Source organism: Chrysochloris asiatica, unplaced genomic scaffold, assembly GCF_000296735.1.
Source record: "Chrysochloris asiatica unplaced genomic scaffold, ChrAsi1.0 scaffold00047, whole genome shotgun sequence".
Lineage (NCBI taxonomy): Eukaryota > Metazoa > Chordata > Mammalia > Afrosoricida > Chrysochloridae > Chrysochloris > Chrysochloris asiatica.
The window spans coordinates 514,247-534,895 of record NW_006408565.1 but is presented as its reverse complement, the minus strand read 5'-3'; the positions used below and the strand labels follow the sequence as shown (position 1 = coordinate 534,895).

At 45.5% G+C, this 20,649-nt stretch overlaps 1 protein-coding gene across 1 annotated transcript in view; it reads right to left on the bottom strand.

Moving 5' to 3' along the window:
• CSMD2 (CUB and Sushi multiple domains 2) overlaps positions 1-20,649 on the bottom strand; it is a 933,956-nt gene that overhangs the window by 547,788 nt on the left and 365,519 nt on the right. The window contains 1 exon segment of the mRNA XM_006862126.1: positions 9,425-9,632. Coding sequence (XP_006862188.1) covers positions 9,425-9,632 — 208 coding nt within the window.

Genomic DNA, 20,649 nt, shown 5'->3' with positions numbered 1-20,649 from the left:
CTAGAGGTGGGTGTTATTTCTTGAACCAAAAGAACCCTGACTATTAACACTTCTCCTTTCAGTCCCTACAGGAAATTCTTTATACCTGTTAGAAAAGTACCTCCCAGATGGCACTGTAAACATTTAATTGTATTTTGCCTCTTGGCCCTGGCTATGAGCTTCAGCTTGCTATGTGGCTATTTCATAAACATTTGTGCAGGAAACAAACAGCTCCTTAGGAACTGGGACTACATGAGAGGGACCAGACCTCACAGAAGGCTCTCAATACATGATTACTGAAAATAAATGGGAAAAAACTTACAAAGAATGTAAATGATCGAACCCAGTGGTTTGATAAAGTATATGTGAATGAATAATAAGTAAGTAGTTATTTTTAACAAATCCCCATTGGCATGCTATTCTCATTCTAATTATATTTGGATCTAATGGCTCCCGAATGAAATGTCTAGTTAGAAGTCATTGAGATCAAATGGCTCTATTTGGCTCAAGTTCCATGTGTAAAATGCCTAATAATTAAGACATGATCTTTCTAAAGGAGAGAGAGGATCGCTAACCAAATTTTCAAAGAGAATGTCTATCAAAGGGGTGGAAGTTTTTTATGCCCACTGACAAAAACAAAAACAAACAAATGAAGGGGGACAATGAGAAGCCATCAAAGATCTTCTGAGGTAAGGCAGTAGGGTGAGCGAAGGACATTTACAAACAAAACTCAGAAGGTTGGACTGCTGGGTCAGAGCAGTAGATTGAGTCTGCTTCCCAGGAAATGCCCCTTTCCAAGAAAAGCGCTAACAGTTAACATTGGATTACTTACAGAAATGTTGGCAGTTTACATGCAGAGACACCTCAGAGTAAAGGCTTGGCAATCTGCTTCCAAAAGGGCATTGTTGTTGTTGTTGTTATGTGCCATCGAGTCGGTTCCGACCCATAGCGATCCTGTATAGGGTTTCCGAGGGTGTAAATTTTTACGGGAGTAGAAAGCCTCATCTTTCTCCCGCGGAGCAGCTGGTAGTTTCGAACAGCTGACCTTAAGGTTCGCAGCCCGATTCGTAACCACTACGCTACCAGAGCTGGAAAAGCCCACTGAGAGCAGTTCTATTTCACAACACATGAGGTCGCCGTGAGTTGGAATTGACTTGATGACAATAGGTTTTTGGCTTTCTCTTTTGGACACTAGCTAAAGACTATCTAACAGCTCTGGAGAGGGAGGCAGGACCTGGGAAAGCTGACGGGGAGCCCAGACCTTCTATTTCTCTCCAGCTGAAGGGAGTCCCTGAGGCTCACAGGTGGAGGACAGGACCCAGAGTGGGATCATGGTGGGGGGGGGAACTCCTTCCTAGAAACCCCCTCACTACCTCTGGGACCCTTGCCTCCCAAATAAATATGCTTCTGCCACCTTGGCCAGGAGGACTGGCACTCCCTACCTCATTCATGGAGTCCTGGTGTGGTACTGTGGGACCAGCACTGGACTGTTAACTCGGAGGTCAGTGGTTCAGACCCACAAACTGCTCCTTGGAAACCCTATACAGGGTGGCTATGAGTTGGAACCAACTCGACGGCACTTAGCAACAACACCTCTGTTGTTGTTGCTGTTAAGCGCTGTCGAGTCGATTCACCCATAACGACGCTGTATAGGGTTTCCAAGGAGCAGCTGGTGAGCTTGAACTGCCGACCTGGCAGTTCAAACAATTTTGCAGTCTGATGCATTAGCACACAGCGCCATACCATGACTCCCACAACACCTCTACACATGCCCACTTCACAATGGTCCCTGTCCTTCCTGGCCTATCTCCGAGACAGCCTTCCCCTGAGGCTCTGGTCCTCCTCCAAGCCCTGGGCCATGCTGACCTTTCTTTTCCCACTTGAAATACGGGATGGAGGTGAGTTAGTCACCTACAGGCTGAGGGGACATAGAGGATGGGCAGGGAGAGCCCACATGGTCAGAGGGAAACAAGAAAAAAAATGGAAGTATAGTGAAGGGAGGCCAGCAAGAGAGACTGACTTACAGAGGTAACAGTACAGAAATGGGGTGTCTATACAGAAATCCCACTAATTGATACAGAAGAGTGAGGCAGGAACTTTGAACTCCCCCCACTATATATGACCCTGCTCCACAAACAGCACTGTGGCCAGCCCTTCTTCCGTAGGCCCCTGAGACGAGGGGATTCAGTTCTCAGCACAGCTCAGACATCTACTCCACCCACCCTCCCTGCTACTGGAAGAAACTGCCATGAGACAAGGAAGGAGAGAGGGAGTGGAGGGACACCCAGCTGGACCCTCCAACCTCATCAGACAGAGACAGTAGGGGCCCAGGGAGTAGGGAGAGACCCTGGGTCTAGTGACTTCATCATGGCTTTCAGCTCCCCTCTTTTCTCTGCCAGCGGAGGGGGCAGCTCTGTAACATGGCTGGCAGTCACCTTCCACATGTGCAGGTTCCTTTCAGAGCTGGTTGAATCCCTTTCTGCTTTTCTAGGAAAGTGGCTCATTGGTCAGTCTGGAGACAAGACCCAGGGAGAGATGTGATGCTGCCCACAATGTGCCCACAAATTGCCCACCGAGTACAGCTTGGAGAAGACAATGTCAACGAAGGCCCTGCCATGGGCAGGGGCATCTGTCCCAGTCTGGCTGCAGGACGCTGCCTCAGCCAATCTGCCTGGGATTTTAGGTGATTTCCCTCTGGGAATTGGGCCATTCCAGGCAGCCAGGCTGTTCTCCTCCTGCCTGTTGAGATTCTACTGGTCCAGCAGTCTGGGAAGACAGGCTCAGATTGTCTTAGGATCACCAAGAATGCAGCTCAGAATTGCTGGAGAAGCCTTGTGTCACCCATTTCTCTTCCTCTCACTATCACAAATCATCCTGACTCTTACTAGGGCCCCAGAGCCTGTGTACAAAGCTCCTAATCTCAGCCCACTGGCCAGGGTCCTGGTAAGGAGCTCCAAAAAATGAAGGGAAGAGATGGAATTCTATCATGGTCAGAACCATCTGATTGGGCCTGAGTGGAGCAGATGCTCCCCACCCTCCCATGTTTGTCCCACCCAAGAAGGATCAATGAGAGAAAGCTGGAGTCAGTACTAGGGATAAAGTGTGTGTGAATTTGATATGAAAATGTGTGTGTGTGGATTCTGACTGTGTGTGTGTAAATGAGAGTGAGAGACATGGCAGTGTGTGTGTGAACATGTGGTGTGTGTTGTAACTGTGTTCTGACTTAGCAGTGTGTGTGTGTGTGAACTGGTGATGGGTATGTATGTGTATATGTTGTTGTGTGCCATCAGGTCAGTTGCGACTCACAGTGAGTCACCATGGGTAGGGTTTCCTAAGCTGTGTCTTTTCAGGAGCGGAAAGCCTTATCTTTGTCCCACGGAGCTTCTGGTGGGTTCAAACTGCTGACCTTGTGGTTAGCAGTCCAGTGCTTATTTTACAGCACCTGCATCATTCCCCATGTGTGTATGAAAGGGCTTCAAAACTATTGTGGAAAATGGAATGATAATATAATTTTTCACAAACCTTTTGAAGCCCTCTTGGCAGTGGGTGTAGGTGGTGTATGTATGTGTATGCTTGGGTGTGAACTCTTGGTGTATGCGTGTATGTTTGTGACAGAGATTTGGCTGTGTATGTGTGTCTGAACTGGTGGTGGTGTGTGTGTGTGTGTGTATATATGTGTGTGTGTGTGTGTGTTTTGTTGTTGTTAAGTGCCATCAAGTTGGTTCCAATCCATCAATCTTGCAGTTCAAACCAACTTTGTAGTCCAGAACATTAATCACAGCACCACACCAGGACTCTCTTTCTCTCTTTCTCATTCTATCTATCTATCTATCTATCTATCTATCTATCTATCTATCTATCGAGCTAGTGGTTACGAATTGGGCTGCGAATCGCAAGGTCAGCAGTTCAAAACTACCAGCTGCTCCGCGTGAGAAAGATGAGGCGTTCTGCTCCCGTAAAGATTTACAGGCTCAGAAACCTTGTGCAGGGTCACTATGGGTCGGAGCCGACTCCACAGCACATAACAACAATATATATGTATGTTGTTGTTAAGTGCTGTTGAGTTGGTTCCAACCCATAGAAATCTGCACAAGGTTTCCGAGGCTGTAAATCTTTACCAGAGCAGAACACCTCATCTTACTCCCGCTGAGCAGCAGGGGGGCAGTGGATTCACAAATAATGCTTATGATGCTTATAATGCTTATGGAAATCAAACAACATACTGCATTAGACAAATCTGCTGCAAAAGATCTCTTTAAAGTGTTAAAGAACAAAGATGTCAGCTTAAGGACTAAGGTGAATCTGACCAAGGCTATGGCATTTTCAATAACCTCATACGCATGTGAAAGTTGGACAAAGAATAAGAAAGTCCATAGAAGAATCGATGCATTTGGACTATGGCATTGGTGAAGAATATTGAAAGTACCATAGTCTGCCAGAAGAGCAAACACATCTGTGCTAGAAGAAGCACAGCCAAGTGTTCTTTAGAAGCCAGGATAGCAAGACTTTATCTCTTGTACTTTAGATGTATTATCAGGAGGGACCAGTCCCTGGAGAAGGACATCATACTTGGGAAAGTGGAAAGCCGGTGAAAAAGAGGAAATCCCCCAACAAGATGGATGAACACAGTGGCAGCAAAAATGGGCTCAAGCCTAGCAACAATTGTGAGGATGGTGCTTGACTGGGCAGTGGTTTGTTCTGTTGAGTATGGGGTCACTGTGGGTCAGAAATGATGGCATCTCATAGCAACAACGTGTGGCAGAAGATCAGTGACAGCAAAAGAAACCCTCAATGGCTTGGACAGACACATTAGCCTCAACAATGGGCTCAAACATATAAAAGACCATGACGTTGGCACATGCTCCGGTCACGTTTTGTTTTGTAATACATAAGGCCCCCAAGAATGAGAGTCAACTTAACTTGACAGCCAGTCACAACAACACTGTGTGTGTGTGCGGAGTGGGGAAACAATATCAAACCTACTGCCTGGATTGTAATCCTCAGCCAGCTCAAACCCCACTCTCGTTCATGGTCACTCACTAAAAAAGCAATTAACTTTAAGGAAAATCTGCAACACTTGGGTGTTTCTCACCAGGTCAGCGTTGTAGGGTTCAGTTCTCACTACAGCAACAACCTTTTCCATTCAAATCCTGTGCTGTTGGATTCCCAAAGGTGTGTTGAAGGACCAGCAAATCAGGGAAAACGAGTACCCTGATACGTAAACATATAAATCACTGAACCCTACAGTGACGGGCACACATTGCTACTTAATGTTGCTTCTCCTCACCCCTCTCATGCCAGGCAAGGTTGCCAGTTGATTATATTTTGTCACATTTTTTACTTCAAATGATCCTTTGTTTTATAACATAATGTCCTGAGGAGCTGGCAGGTTTTTTTCTAATATCCTGACTTGGCACAATAAAAAATGATCAACCCTATGTTTCTTCCAGCTGCTTGAAACAGTTACTAGTCCATGAAATGTGAACCCTGGGGCCCCCACAACTCTCCTGTGTTTTCTCACCAAGACTTCAGGGAGGGGACAAATGTGGAAATTGAGTCAGGGACACTCTCCTGTTACCCCTCTCTTATGAATCAGTAGGAACCTGCTATCTATCTAATAAGAGGGGTGGTGAGTGTTCTATCTTTTCTTTTCTTTTTTTTTTTTGTCTCAAAGGAGTCTTTCTTCTCAATAGGTGAGGAAATGCCTCATTGTTCAAATCCATCTTTTGTAACAGGATCTGTTGTCTTTCTATGCCTTGGTACAAAACTCAGGAGAACACACTCCAGTCTTAATGTATGCTAATAAAAGTGGTATAGTCATAAAGCAGCAACATCACATTTTCACAGGGATCGAGGGATCCATAAAGGCGAAGGGCTGGGGAGAGAGCTGAGCCTTTGCACACAGACGTTCATAGCCTCCTAGTTTGTGTATCCGTAATTGCTACGCAAGTACAAATTAGAGCAACAAATGCAGCCTGCCAGGCAACGGGTGTCACCAACCCTGTAAATAATTATCATTTAATCTTATAGACAAGTTCTGAATGACACCCTAAACGATTCCCTCTGCTTCATTCCTCCCCCACTGAGGAACTTAATAGGAAAAGGAATACTCTTGCAGATTTGCTTCACTCCAGAAGTCTGGACAACGTGTAGACTCACACCTGGGAGGCAGAAGCTGCGGGAGACCATTTGGCTCATGGATAAACAAGTGAAGGCCTTGGGATTGGATTGGAGGGAACAGGCCAAGATATCTGTGAAAACGTGGGAAGAACCTACGGAGAGATCTATTTAAGTAAAACCAGTACAGACGAGTTGCCATTGAGTTGATTCAGACTCATGTTGATCCCCCTGTGTGTCACAATAGAGCTATATACTCCACAGGATTTTCAATGGATGATTTTTTTTTTTTAAACATAGATTACCAGGCCTTTCTTCTGAGGTACCTCTGGGAGGACTCAAGCCTCCAAACTTTTGGTTGGTAGCTGAGCACATTCATCACTTGTTCCACCCAGGAGCTCCTGGGTAAATAAATTATGTCATGATCTTAGCTAATATTACACAGTCACGAAATAGGAGTGGGGCCAACCTTGGGATGAGTCCTAAATCTGCTGATTAGGACACTCAGGTAAGCTACACATCACCTCACGCAAGAAACATATCCTCTCTGGACCCTATTTGTAAAATGGGGGAGACAATATCCAGAAACCTTCAAGGCAATTTCAACTCACAGTGACCTTACAGGGCAGAAACCCTGTAGGGTTTCCAAAGCTGTAGATCTGTAGGAAGCTGACTGCCACATCTTTCTCCTGTGGAGAAGCTGGTATGGCTTCGTACCACCAAACTTTAGTAGCCTAGCCTTTAACCACAGTGCCACCAGGGCTCCTTGGGGGGAAACAAGAGTCCCTACTTTGTAGAGTTATTATGAAGAAGAGATGAAATCAGAGTTGTAAAGAACATAAAACTGGCCTGGCACATATTGGTAGTTTTTGTTGTTAAGTGTCTTTAGTTGGTTCTGACTCGTGATGACCCTGTATAGGGTTTCAGAGGAGCTGCTGGTGAGTTTGCACTGCTGACCTTATGACTCAAACTGACCTTGCAGTCCAGTGCATCATCCTGCAACGCCACACCAGGACTCAAAATCTCAGTAAATGGTCCTATTATCGTATCTATTGTATTTTGTAGGCTTTCTTAATGACATCAGGGCATTTTTTATGATCTAACGCTAAATTAAAAATAGATTAAAAAAAAATAGATAGCTAAAAGCAAAAGCTATAGAAACAGTAAAAAGATGGGTGGTTGTCAGAAGTTTGGGGGCTGGGGAGCGTGGAGGGATGAATGAATTAAGGGGACCCAGGGCATTTTTAGGGGACAGATACCTACTATGATACTGTAATGGTGGATACATGATATTCAACCCAACTCAAAGAATGAACCCTAATAGAAACAATGTTGTTGTTGTTAAGTGCCATTGAGTCAATTCCCACTCATAGAGACCTTGTATAGTGTTTTCAATGAGCAGCTTAGTGGGTTTGAACTGCTGACCTTGTGATTCACAGTCCAGTGCTGATTCTACTGCACTGTACCAGGAGTCCATAGAAACAATGTTTTTTGGTGTTGTTGTGAAGTGCTGTTGAGTCAATTCCGATCCATAGCGACCCTGATATAGGGTTTCCGGGGAGCAGCTGGTGAGCTTGAACCACTAACCTTGCGGTTCAAACTGACTTTGCAGTGCAGTGCATTAATCCACAGTGCCACACTGGGATACCACAGAGAAAACAGACTTCAATAAATAATAATATACCAGTATTGGTTCATCCATTGCAACGAATGTACCAGGCGGATGCAAGATATTAACAAGAGGAAGAACAGTGTGTGCAGGGGTGGACGGGGGTGGGGGGCACATAGGGATGCTGTACTTTCTGCACAATTTCTCTATAAACCAAACACTGCACCAAAAATAAAGTCTATTAAAAATAATTGCAGGTATATTAAGATCTTAATTTGGTAATATTAAAATATATAAAAATAGCCAGCTTGCTTGATCTGGGCTAAGCAAAGAGTCAAAGAGAAATACATCTGGTTTTTAATATTTATTTTCTTCATATCTCTATACCTTTGGATTTTTCCTGTTTTCTATAACAAACATATGTTTTCTATAATGAACATACACTGAAAAGCAGGGGAAAAAAAGGTATGTTCCAGAAAGAGGCAAAGGGTCAGAGAGTGTTTAGGCTGGCAGGCTGTTGGGATCTAGGGTCAGTGTGAAATGCATCTAGATCATCAGCTCAACTCCCCGCTACGAACGCCCAGCCACTGGTTCTAGACTTGTTCACAGACCATCACCCTGCAGAGAGCAGGTTCAAGTTTGTTCTCACCTGTACTCCTCTCAACATGCCATCCAAGGTAGTAGATGACCTGACCAAGTTCATGGGGCATGCTATGTCACCAACGTCGGCTGACGCCTGGTCACTATACCAAGACAATTAAGTTTCTCAAATCTCAGAGTCTATGTGGGGGATAAATTCATTCCGCATTTACAACCTCAGAAACCTTCTCCAGGATCCCTGTGGGTTGAAACTGACCCGATGGCACTTACCAACATGACAACAACATTCCTATTTTATCCCTCTCAAGTTGTCACACTTGGCTTCTTTCCTAAGTTTGTTTAAATTTTTTCATCCAACGCATGCAGAGCTCCTTAATGAACCATGCCTTATTCAGTAGATGTTTCTATCTTGTGCTGTGATGCCGGAAGCTATGCCACCAATATTTCAAATACTAATAAGGTCACCCCTGATGGACAGGTTTCAATAGAGCTTTCAGACTAAGACAAACAACGAAGAAAGGACTGGAGATCTACTTCTAAAAATTAACCAATAAAGCTCTAAGGATTCTAGGGTGGAAGGCAGTCAACACACACAATGGACTTGAGTACACATGATCAAGAAGATGGTGCCAGACTGGACAGCATTTTTTCTGCTGCACGTGGTGGCCCCACTCACTAACTCAGCAGTGACAAACAACAACCACACTGCCCAAAAGACCAAACAAACAATGGGAAGCGCAATCGCTACTGAAAGTTCTATTCCCTTTGTTGAATGCTCTGACTATGTCTTCCAGAGATGGAACTATATATTTCAAATCATTGTACAAAGACCTTGTTCACAACCTGAGACCAGAACATTTTTAATCTTAATGCAAGTTACTCAACCATGACTCATCATGAAATTCTTCATCCAGGATATGCTTCAAATGAAAATCACTGTGAAAATGTACCCCGGGCTCTGAAAGTAGGCAGTGATTTCTCAGTATGTTGAGATGGGAACACTCCAACAGCAACTCTGAGGAAGAGGCACAGAGACCTGTGGCCCAGGTGCTAAGGAAACTGTGTGGATCCCAGTAGTCCAGGTATAGAGGAGAGAGGAAGAAAGGGGTTGGTGCTTACCAGAGGGAAGAGCCTTCGGTCCCTGTGACTTCCAGAAAGTCGTAACCATCCTCCAACTGGAAGTCAATAAAGACCAGGGCAATGGTGTCCCCAAGCTCTGCCAGGATGGTCCACGTGCAGTCGGCGTTGTTATGGTACTCCGAGGGGAAGTGGGGGCTGGAGATGATGCCACTTTGGCCCCGCAGGGTTCCGCCACAGGCATCGTCCGCTGTGGGCACAGAGACAAAAAACTCATGTGAATAGTCCCTGGTACTCACCATTGATTTCTCCCTTGGGAGCCAGAGAGGGTCCTGGAGTTCAAGGCATAGCCATGGTGGGGCAAGATCCTGGCATTAGGTGTGATGACGATGATATCAAACACTCGCATAGTCTCCCGGGGGTGCAAATGGTTAACACACAACTGCTGCCAACTGAAAGGCTGGAGGTCCAAGTCTACCCAGAGAGCCTCAGAGGAAAGACCTGGTGATCAACTTTTAAAAAAATCAGTCGTTGATAATCCTGTGGAGTACAGGTCTACTCTGACACACATGAGGGCACCAAGAGTCAGAATTAACTTAACGGAAGCAGTTTTTTCTTTTTCTTTCTTTCTTTTCTTTTTTCACCTTGCCAGGTGCCAAGCAGTGTTAGGAGAACCCATTTACCAGATGAAGAAACAAAGGTGGTTAAGTTACCTGTGTAAGTCACAGAGCTAATGAATGGCAGTGCTAGAATTTGAACTCTGGCCCTAGAGAACACGCTCTTTCTTGGAAACCAGGAAGGAATGAGAGATCAGCTGTCACATTTATTACCACGGTCACAATTACAGTGAATAGGCAGGTTCTTTCCATAAGATCTCTCTAAATCTCAAATGTGACGAAGCACAACCAAGACCCAACACAACTCCCTGGGGCAAAACCCAAAGGGCATTCCAGGCCCCTGACCATGGTCATCTTTCTGCTTGCCCCCACCTGAGATGCTCTACTGCTGTAAAAGGTCAGGCATCCTGTCCTGGTCTCACACTATCCCCTCTGCTTCAGATGTCCTTCATCCAGAGCCACATTTCTAAGATGTCAAGACTCACCTCTCACGGCAAGTCTTGGTAAAGCCTGGCTCCCATCTCTCTCCCTAGGGCTCCTGCAACAAGCAATGTGTTCCTTTCCACTTCTGGTACTTACCACCATGTTTGAATCATCTGTGCACATGCCTGTCTTTCCACTGTAGGTTCTCAGCTCCCTGGGAAATCCTCTAGGGCAGGAACCATGTTTTACTCATCCCTGCAGTATAACTTTGCTTTAGACTCTGGCCTAAATCTCAGCTGAGGCTTGACATTCAAAATACAAAAAGATCAGAGGACTATGCTCTGGAAATAATAGTTAAAGGCACTAGCTTTGAGACACTTGTGTTGCAGACCTCAGTTTGAATCCTTCTTCTGCTGCTTACTAGCTGGGTGACCTAGGGGAAGATACCCAAATTTTCTAAGCTTGCCTTGCTACAGTTTATTGGGAAAGGTGTGTGACAAGGTTGTGTTCTTTCACCATATTTATTCAACCTGTATGCTGAGCAAATAATAAGAGAAGCTGGGTTCTATGAAGAAAAACGTGGCGTCAGGATTGGAGGAAGACTCATTAACAACCTGCGATATGCAGATGATACAACCTTGCTTGCTGAAAGTGAAGAGGACTTGAAACACTTACTGATGAAGATCAAAGAACACAGCCTTCGGTATGGGTTGCATCTCAATGTTAGAAAAACAAAAATCCTCACCACTGGACCAATAAACAACATTCTTATCAACGGAGAAAAGATTGAAGTTGTCAAGGACTTCATTCTTGGATCAACTATCAACACTCGTGGAAGCAGCAGTCAAGAGATCAGAAAACGTATTGCATTGGGCAAATCTGCTGCACAGGAACTGTTTAAAGTGTTGAAGAGCAAAGATGACAGCTTGAGGACTAAGGTGCGCCTGACCCAAGCCATGGTATTTTTAATAACCTCATATGGATGCGAAAACTGGACAGTGAATAAGGAAGACCGTAAAAGAATTGATGCCTTTGAGTTGTGATGTTGGAGGAGAATACTAAAAGTGCCATGGACTGCCAAAAGAACCAATAGATCTGTTTTGGAAGAAGTGCAGCCAGAGTGCTCCTTGGAGGCCAGGATGGCTAAGCTTCGTCTCTCCTACTTTGGACATATTGTCAGGAGGGAACAGTTGCTGGAGAAGGATGTCATGCTGGGTAAGATGGAGGGTCAGATATAGAGAGGCAGACCCCCAACGCGATAGATCAGCCAGGTGGCATCATTGATGGCATCAAGTGTGGCAGCGGTGGTGGGGTTGGCCCAGGATCGGACATTGTTTCGTTCTGCTGTGCATGGGGTTGCTATGAGTCCTTTCCGACTCGATGGCACCTGACAACAACAACAACAACAGACAAGCACTCGGCTGCTTACTGAAGGAAAGATTAGTAGTTCAAATTCACCCAGTGGCTCTATACAAGAGAGACGTAGTAATGTGCTTCCTTAAAGATTGTAGCCATAAAAACCCAATGAAGTAATTCGACTCTAACACATGGTATCACATCCATAATTGTAATTTTAAACAACAATTATACTTGTGTTGTTGTTGTTAGGTGCTGTCAAATCATTGCCACCTCATAACGACCCCATGCAAACAGAACGGAATACTATCTTCACAATCATTGTTACACTTAAGCCCAATGCTGCCACTGTGCCAATCCATCTCACTGGGGACGTTCCTCCACTTTATCAAACATGATGTTCTTCTCCGGGGACTGGTTCCTCCTGACAACATATCCAAAGTATGAGAGACAAAGTCTAGCCATCCTGGTTTCCAAAGAGCATTCTGGTTCTATTTCTTCCAACACAGTCCATGGCACTTTCAATATAATCTGCTAACACCATAGCTCAAATGCATCAATCCTTCTATGGTCTTCCTTATCCACTGTCTAATTTTTGCATGCATATGAAGCTATTGAAAATACTATGATTTGGGTCAGGTGACCTTAGTCCTCAAACTTCAAACCTTAGCTCTTCAACACTTTAAAGAGGTCTTGTGCAACAAGATAACAGATTTGCTTAACGCAACAACAATTATTAAAGACATGGACTAAACTTCAGTAGAGTCTGCACATTTCATTTAATCCCCCATACAACCCCAGGAAGCATCATCCCCATTTTGCAGGTGAGAAGGCAAAAGAATTCAGTTATTTGCCAAAGGTTTGTTGTTGTTGTTGTTAGGTGCCATAGAGTCAATACTGACTCATAGTGACCCTACGCACAACAGAACAAAACACTGCCCAATCCTGGGCCAACCTCACAATTGTTGCCATGCTTGAGCCCACTGATGCTGTCACTTTGCCAATCCATCTCGCTGGGGGTCTTCCTCTTTTTCTCTGACCCTCCACCTTACCAAACATGATATCCTTCTCTAGTGACTGGTCCCTCCTGACCATATGTCTGAAGTACGAGAGATCAAGTTTGTCCATCCTGGCCTCCAGGGGCACTCTGACTGCACTTTTTCCAACACAGATCTGTTGGTTCTTTTGGCAGCCCATGGCACTTTAAAAATTTTCCTCCAAGGTAACACAGTTCATAGTAATGAAGTGACTTAGGATTCCAAGCCCAACAGTCTGATTCCAATCCTATGTTCTTGACCAATACATTCTTCTGCCCCCACCTCTCTTCAACAGTACAATTTATACTGTGAGGGCACAAGTGAGGCAGCAAATAATGTTGCCTGGGTGAGCCAGCGTGAGAAGGCTAAACAGAGGAGGTGTGACTAGAGGTGGGTTTTAAGAGATAGATAAGAGTTTGCTAGATAGAAAAGGAAGGGAAGGGCATTTTAGGGCAAAGGGAACAAATGGCCACCAACAAAGAATTGTGAGAGTACCAGGTGTGTTTAAAACAAACAGGTGGAGATCACAGGAGGTCTGGTGGGTGATGATACTGGGAATGTAGAATGGGCCACAGGGTAGAGAACATTGCAGCCAAAGAGATTTGGAAGCAGCAGAGCATATTGAAAGCGATGGGTTTTAGCATCAAGAGATTTGAATTTAGGCTCCACAACTTCCCAGCCACCTGACCATGGACCATTTATTTCTCTAAGCCACAGTTTCCTTGTCTACACAGTGATTTGTTATGGTAACTCAACAAGATAATGATGTGACAGTCCCAAGCATCAGCCAGTGATCAACAGATGACCGATGCCCAGCCAAGGCAAAGCACACCTTTTCCTTCCATTTCATCTTGAAGATGAAAGGGAGGGAAGAAATGTGATTACGTTTGAGAAAGATCATTCTTGCAGTGGCATAAAGGAGGACTGAGTCGGGGGAGCAGGAAGGATGCTCTGGGTAGGATATATAGTCACTGAAAGCCAAGTGAGGCCACTTAAAGCCCACACTAAGGATGTGGGGAGGACAGGAATGAGACTTGAGAGATATTTAGGATGTAGACTCTACAGGATTTACCAAGTGGGAGGGGTGAAATCCAAGTTTCTCCCATGAACTCCTGGATGGGTGAAAGGTTTCATTTACCGTGGCAGGAGAGCTAGGAGAGGAGGCCCTTGTGGTAGAAGGCAACCAGGACTTGTGTTTGGGGCACCCAGTGTGTCTGTGGGACAGTCAAGTGAAGAGATCAAATTGATGGTTGGATTTGCTCCTGTATAGAAGTAATCTGGGCTGGTGATAAACTGGAACTTCTTTAATGGCCCTGAATTATCTTATTAATATCATCCTACAGAGTCAAGGTCTATTTCAAGAGAAGGATGAACCCATTCTAAACATCCAAGTCTAGGGGCCACTCTCAGCTTTGTACAGACTCAGAAATGGAAAGGCTTCAGCCAGGCAAGTGCTCATGAATGTTTCTGCACCACACTCACTTTGTGCCAAGCACTGGGGAGAGCCAGGGTTACAAAATGAAAGCTTGATACTTCTCTGCCTTTAAGTGCTTCTCAGAGATGGGGTTGCTGGGTAAACAAGCAATCATACCCAGAACTGTTAGGAGGGAGGTGAACTCGGGCACAATGACAGCACACAGGAAGTTAGGAAAGGTTTCACCAAGCAGGCAGGATTTGTGCTGAGATCTTCACTCATTCATTCAACAAATATTTACTGCATATCCGCTGTGTGCCATGTACTGTGTGAGGTACTGGGGATTCAGCTGTGAATAAAACAAACATGTCCACCTTCACAGAGCTGACATCATTTTTTGGGGGGTGGACAGAATTGCCACAATAACTAAGTAAGATCTGTGGTGTGTCCTCACCACCTGTCTGTCTGTTAGTAGTACCGTGGTGGCTTGCTGGGTGCTGTGATGCTGGAAGTTATGCCACTGGGATTTCAAATATCATCAGGGTCACCCATGGTGGACAGTGTCAGCAAAGGTCTAGACTAAGACAGACGATGAAGAAAGGCCTGGCTATCTGTGGCTAAAAATTAACCAATACAAGTCCCATGGATCACAGCAAAATGCTGCCCAGCATAGAGCTGGAAAAGGAGCACCTTGTGCTGGAAGGCACTTACCACACACAGTGGATGCAGTGATGGATTTGAATCCACGGGTGATGGTGAAGGTAGCACAGGGCCAAGTACATGGGGTCTGTTGCACACTGGGTCCCATGAGTCAGAGGTATCTCCACAGTGACTAACAACAAGATGGTATGTGAGGTGGTGGCAAGTATGGAAGGGGGCCAGGGAGCATTCTCTGTTAGGAATGGGGTGCTGAAATGGCAGGTCAGGGAAGGCCTCACTGACAAGTGGACATTTGAGCAAAGACCTGAGTTGGTAAGGAGGGAGCCACATGCTTATCTGGGGGAAGAGCATTCTGGACAGATGGAGCAGTGAACACAAAAGACATGAGGTACAAAGGCCTGGGGTGTCAGGCCAGAGCAGAGTTAGCAAGGGGGAGGGCAGTAGGGGATGGGATAGTTGGGAACAAACCATGGAGAACTGAGGAGGCCACTGTAAGGGCCTGCACTTTCCCTCTGGGTCAGATGAGAACCAAAGTCTCTGGGTGGCACATTGGTTCATCCCCACCCAGCAGCACCAAGAAAGAAAGGTCTGGCAGCTGCTTTCCATAAAGAGTACAGCCAAAAAATTTCTAAGGAGTAGTTCTATTCTGTGACACCCAGGGGGGTGGCCATGAGTCTGAATTAACTAGATGGTAAGAAACCGGTGAGTAGAGGATGATGTGATCAGATTTGGGAATTGACAGGATCCCTTGGGTACCTGTTTCAACAACAGACTGGAGAGGGTGAGGGCAGGAGTCAGAGACTTGTAGACACTATTGCCATAGCCCAGGTGAGAGATGACCATGCTTGGACCAGGGTAGTCTTGCTGCACATTGAAAGCTGGGCTGGTAGGACAGACCTCAACTGCCTGTCAGACCATGGGAGGGAGGGTTTTCCCAGGCAGAGAACAGCAGACGCACCACAACTGAAGTTGCTGTGTGTCCAGGCATGTCTCGGGATGTAAAAGTCACTCAGGATTGTTTATATGTGAAGGGAAAAACAGAGAATGCCAGAGCCAATAAGCAGGGGGGCAAGAGTGTCCTGTAGGAGCCTTGAATGCCAAGGAAGAAGCTGAGACTCTAATCTCTCCTCCTCTTTCCCTTCCTCCTCTGCTGCCTGGGATTCAGGGGGAAAAGGAAAGGGAATATGGGCAAGATTTGCCTTGCTTAGCTTTAAATCCAATTTGCTGCTGCTGCTTATTTGTTTTAGCAAGTTGCGCGGTACTTCTACCCTGGGTATCTGTCTGTTGATGAAGTTTGACATGCCAGGCTGGTCTGTCTTCTGATGTGAATAACTTTAGCATCAACACTACCAGGGAGATAAGGTACAGAAGTAGTCAGCATGCCAGAGATTTGTCAATATCAGTTGCCAGCAAGCCTTGGGATTACAGGTCCCCCTGAGTCCTGCCCGGCCACTGACCCTGTCTGCACCCCTAGCCACAATGGCTTGATTTCAATTGCACTGGGCAGGACAGTGAGTTAAGCATTGGCCACTAACCCAAAAGTTGACAATTCAACCCCACCAGTGACTCTGATGCAGTCAGATGAGGCAGTTTGTTTTTGTAAAGATTTACAGCCTCAGAAACTCTACAGAGTAGTTTTACTCCATCCTATAGCGTCTTGAAGGAGCCGCAAGGTCAGCAGTTCGAAACTACCAGCTGCTTCATGGGAGAAAGATGAGGCTTTCTGCTCTCGTAAAGATTTGCAGCCTCGGAAGCCCTATTCAGGGTCTCTATGGGTCAGAACTGACTCGACGGCACTTAACAACAACAACATAGGGTCTTTGAGTCCCACAGGTGTGGTGCTGTGGGTTAATGCACTGGACTGCAAAACTGCAAGGTCGGCGGTTTGGGAAACCCTATACAGGGTAGCTATGAGTTGGAACCGACTTGACTGCAGTAGGTTTGTTTAGATTTGGTTTGCTTCTGGGGGTGGGGAAGGGTGTTACGGAAGCACAGTAAAAGAAGGGACTTTTAGCTTAAAACTTTAAAAAAGGAGTTGGATAAAAACAGAGGAAAAGTTGGAAAAGACAGAGGAAACGGCATTCAGAAGCAGGGGCCTGAAGGTATGGAGAGGGTAGACATGCAAAGGGAGGGGAAAGAGCTGCCATAAAGGACCCTCGATCAAGCTAAGGGGGTTGCAGGCTTTGAGAAGAGCATTTTACAGCATTTTACAGCAGGTCTCAAAAGCCCAGATCTATATTAGCAAGATGACTCTGGACCCAAGGCACTGAAGAGAGGGTGTGGTTTGAGCAGAAAGATGACAGGAGACCAGAGGCAGGGACAGCACGGAAAGTTACGACAGTTACCAAGCGTGAGCCAGGCAGAGGCAGAGGGAGGAAGAGAACAGAGGGCATTCCACAGCCTGGCAAGGGGAGATCAGAGGACGTGGTCACCAGGGGAGAGTGTGTGGTGGAGAGGGAGGAGGAAGAGGCCGCCAAGTTAAAAACACGGGGAGCAGGACCCACAGTGATGAAGAAAACCCCACTCTCCTCTTGAGTGTGGGTCTGAATCCTAACCTCTAAACCAGTGGATATAATTGCTTTGGGGAACAGGGTTTTCTTTGTTATGTTAACAAGGTCATTATCAGTGTAGGAACTGTCCAAAACCTAATCACTCCTGAGTTATAAAAAGAGATTAGGCACAGGCATAAGCACAAATGAAGGAAGATAAATGCCAAGCGAAGGTCGACAACAACCCTAGGAAGGCCAGGGCAACAGAAGTTGAAAGGAACCAGGGCCTCCCCTGAGAATCACAGAGAGAAGCCTGTTCCCTAGAACCAATGCCTGGAATTTGGAAAATTACTTTCCGTTCATTAAAGCCCCCCACGCGTGGCATCTGTGTTATAGCAGCACGAGATGGCTAAAATACTGTCTCATGGCCCGGGGGCTCAGGAGACTGTAGACAGATGTGAGGACCATGTCTATTCTGGCCCCAGCATCTAGCACATTTCCTGCTACATATCAAACACTCAGTAGATACCTGTTGAACAAATAAGCGAAATATGAAACAGAAGCTCAGAGAGGTTAAGTGACTTCCCTAAGGTCACACAGTAAACTGCTGAGTCTCTGGCCCCAGGCTCCTGGTCTCCATCACCACACTTCCCTGCTTGATGGTAGTCTAGCAAGCCATGTTAAGACCACCAAATTTCCCATTTTAGACAATGATTTCAGGGCGCTTCTGGGGCCAACAACTTGAGAACTTGAGACCCTCTGCACCAGAGCCGCTGGTTTATTCTGGTGATGGCACCCTTCCCGTCTTAGTCACCCTTCCTTCCTCTGACATCCTTGCTCTTGCACCCTCCAGTTTTGATGGAAGAGGCTGTAAAAGTTGTTTGGAGATTTTCTCACACTGTAAATAAGGCATCATATTTCATGGTTACAACTTCAGAGTCATAAAGTATAACCTTCAGCTAACACTGCAGTCCTAAATATTAATTTACACTTTCTCCTTCTCTGGCAATGAGCATTTGAAACCATGTATATTCAAGATGCAGGTGTGTTATGCTGATAGTTAGCTTTCTAAGTTTATGACTTTATTTATGATCAATTTTAAGTTCTACTGAAGTTTCTTCAAATAACTATATATAATTAACTATAGCCGTCTCTCAGGTCCCTGTGTAGACTGTTAACTCTACAATGACTCACAGATTTCAGGAGGAACACACAAAACCCAGTACATCATAATCTGGACCCTTCCCCTTGCAAGACAACTCCAGTGCACAGTCTTGGGTGCCTGGGAGCTTTAGAGTCCTCTGCATTGGGTTTCTGTTCATAGTCTCCTTTTCCAGTACCACTCAGCCTCCCTGGAAATGAAATTCCCAATTGGCCGTAGAGGAGAGGCTGCCATCTTGCATTTTAAGTGCAAGACTGAGAATGCCTTAGTCTAAGTACCCAAAATACACAGTACCCTCCTCTTCTGGAAAGATGTAACTATGTAACATCTGTGGGTGGTGCAAACGATTAACTTCTTTAGAAGGTTAGGGGTTTGAGTCCACCTAGATGTGCCTCAGAAGAAAAGCCTGGTGTTCAACTTCCAAAACTTTAGCCATTGAAAACTATGGTGCACAATTCTACTTTGATACGCAAGGTGTTGTCATGAGTTGGAATGGACTCAACTGTTTTGTTTTTTTAAAAAACTCTTTATTAGTGTGGCTTTACCAAATATACCCATATCCCAAATTGAGAAATTGCCAGAGAATATTACCAGTACCCCCAGACCCAGGTACTTTCCCTGATATTGCCACCAAGGGGATGAATGTAGACAGATGGTATTCTACTCTATAATTACCTCGTGTTGAGCTTTTATAAGCACTCACTTTCAAGGTTCGTTTGAACCCCAAGGTCAGCAGTTCAAATTCACCAGCTACTCCTTGAAAACCTTATAAAGGGTCACTATGAGTTGAAACCTACTGGATGGCACTTAACAATAACAACAACAACAACAAGCTTTACTTGCATTTTTTTCTTTTAATCTCAAGCAGCTCTGAGAGATAGGTATTAGCTTCCTCATTTTGCAGATGAGAAAACTGAGGTTTAGCAAGGTTTTAAACTTGTCCACATTTTACTGTCTGGCCCAGAACAACCACACCCTGACCCATCTATTTTTCTGCCTCCCCAGTCTCAGTGGCTGCAGTGAAGCTCCTGACTTGGGGGAGGGGGCGCTAGGAGCAGTTTCCTGGAAGCACCATGGTAGAGAATGGGTTCTTGGGTGTGTGCAGGGGGGTCTGTGCAGGGTTGCACCTCCAAGAGCTGAACTCTCAAACCCTGGAGCTCTAGAAGTCTCCTGCCACAGGTCATGGGCCATTGTCCCCTACTGAAGTAGATGGTGAAGGTCACGGTCAAGGCTGGAGACATGGATTTGAGTCCAAATCCTGCCTCCACAACCCTCTAGCCATGTCATCCTGTGTGCCATCCTCACCTCTCTTAGCCTCATTTGTAAACAGCCATAACTCCTAGGGTTCATGTGGGGATTCGATAACACAGAGTCTGGCATATAGTTATTATTGTTAGCTGTTATTGAGTTGATCTCTAACATATGGCAACCACATTCACAGTGAAACATAATGCTGCCAGGTCAAGAGTGGGAGTGTACCCACAAATATATCAGGGTTTGACAGAGGATCTGTTACATGGGTATTTACCTTTGTTGCAAACGCACCTATGGATAAAGTGGAGCATACAGCAGGCAAAATGATGAAAAACTGACATTATCAAACACCTCGAGGGAATGAGTTTCTGGGTCTGGGGACTCAGGACCATAGTATCAGGGAATACCATGGTCAGTTGGCATAACATAGTCCACAAAGACAATGTTCTATATTGTCTCTGTGAGTGTGGAAAACAGAAGAGTGCTGAAAATTGAGGATGCTTGTCATCAATTAGTCCAATGGGCCAATGGAAGAGTGAACATCAGTCCCCAGGACTCTGAGACCAGAAGAACTCCATGATACCCAGCTACTGCTACTGCTCTGAAAGGTGGTCCTGGATAGAGTACAAGACGATGTGGAACACAAGTCAAAATTAGTTAAAAAAAGACTGGGCTTTCTGGTCAGAAAGAGACTGGAGGACACTGAGACTATGGTCCTCATCATTTTCAGATCTAGAATGGAACTCGCCATCCTGGACCAATTTTCAGCTAAACAATAGATAGGTTTATAGGGGGCAGGGGTGGGTTACACTCATAATGAAATGGTCACCATTCAAGATCCAAAGGGCAACAATT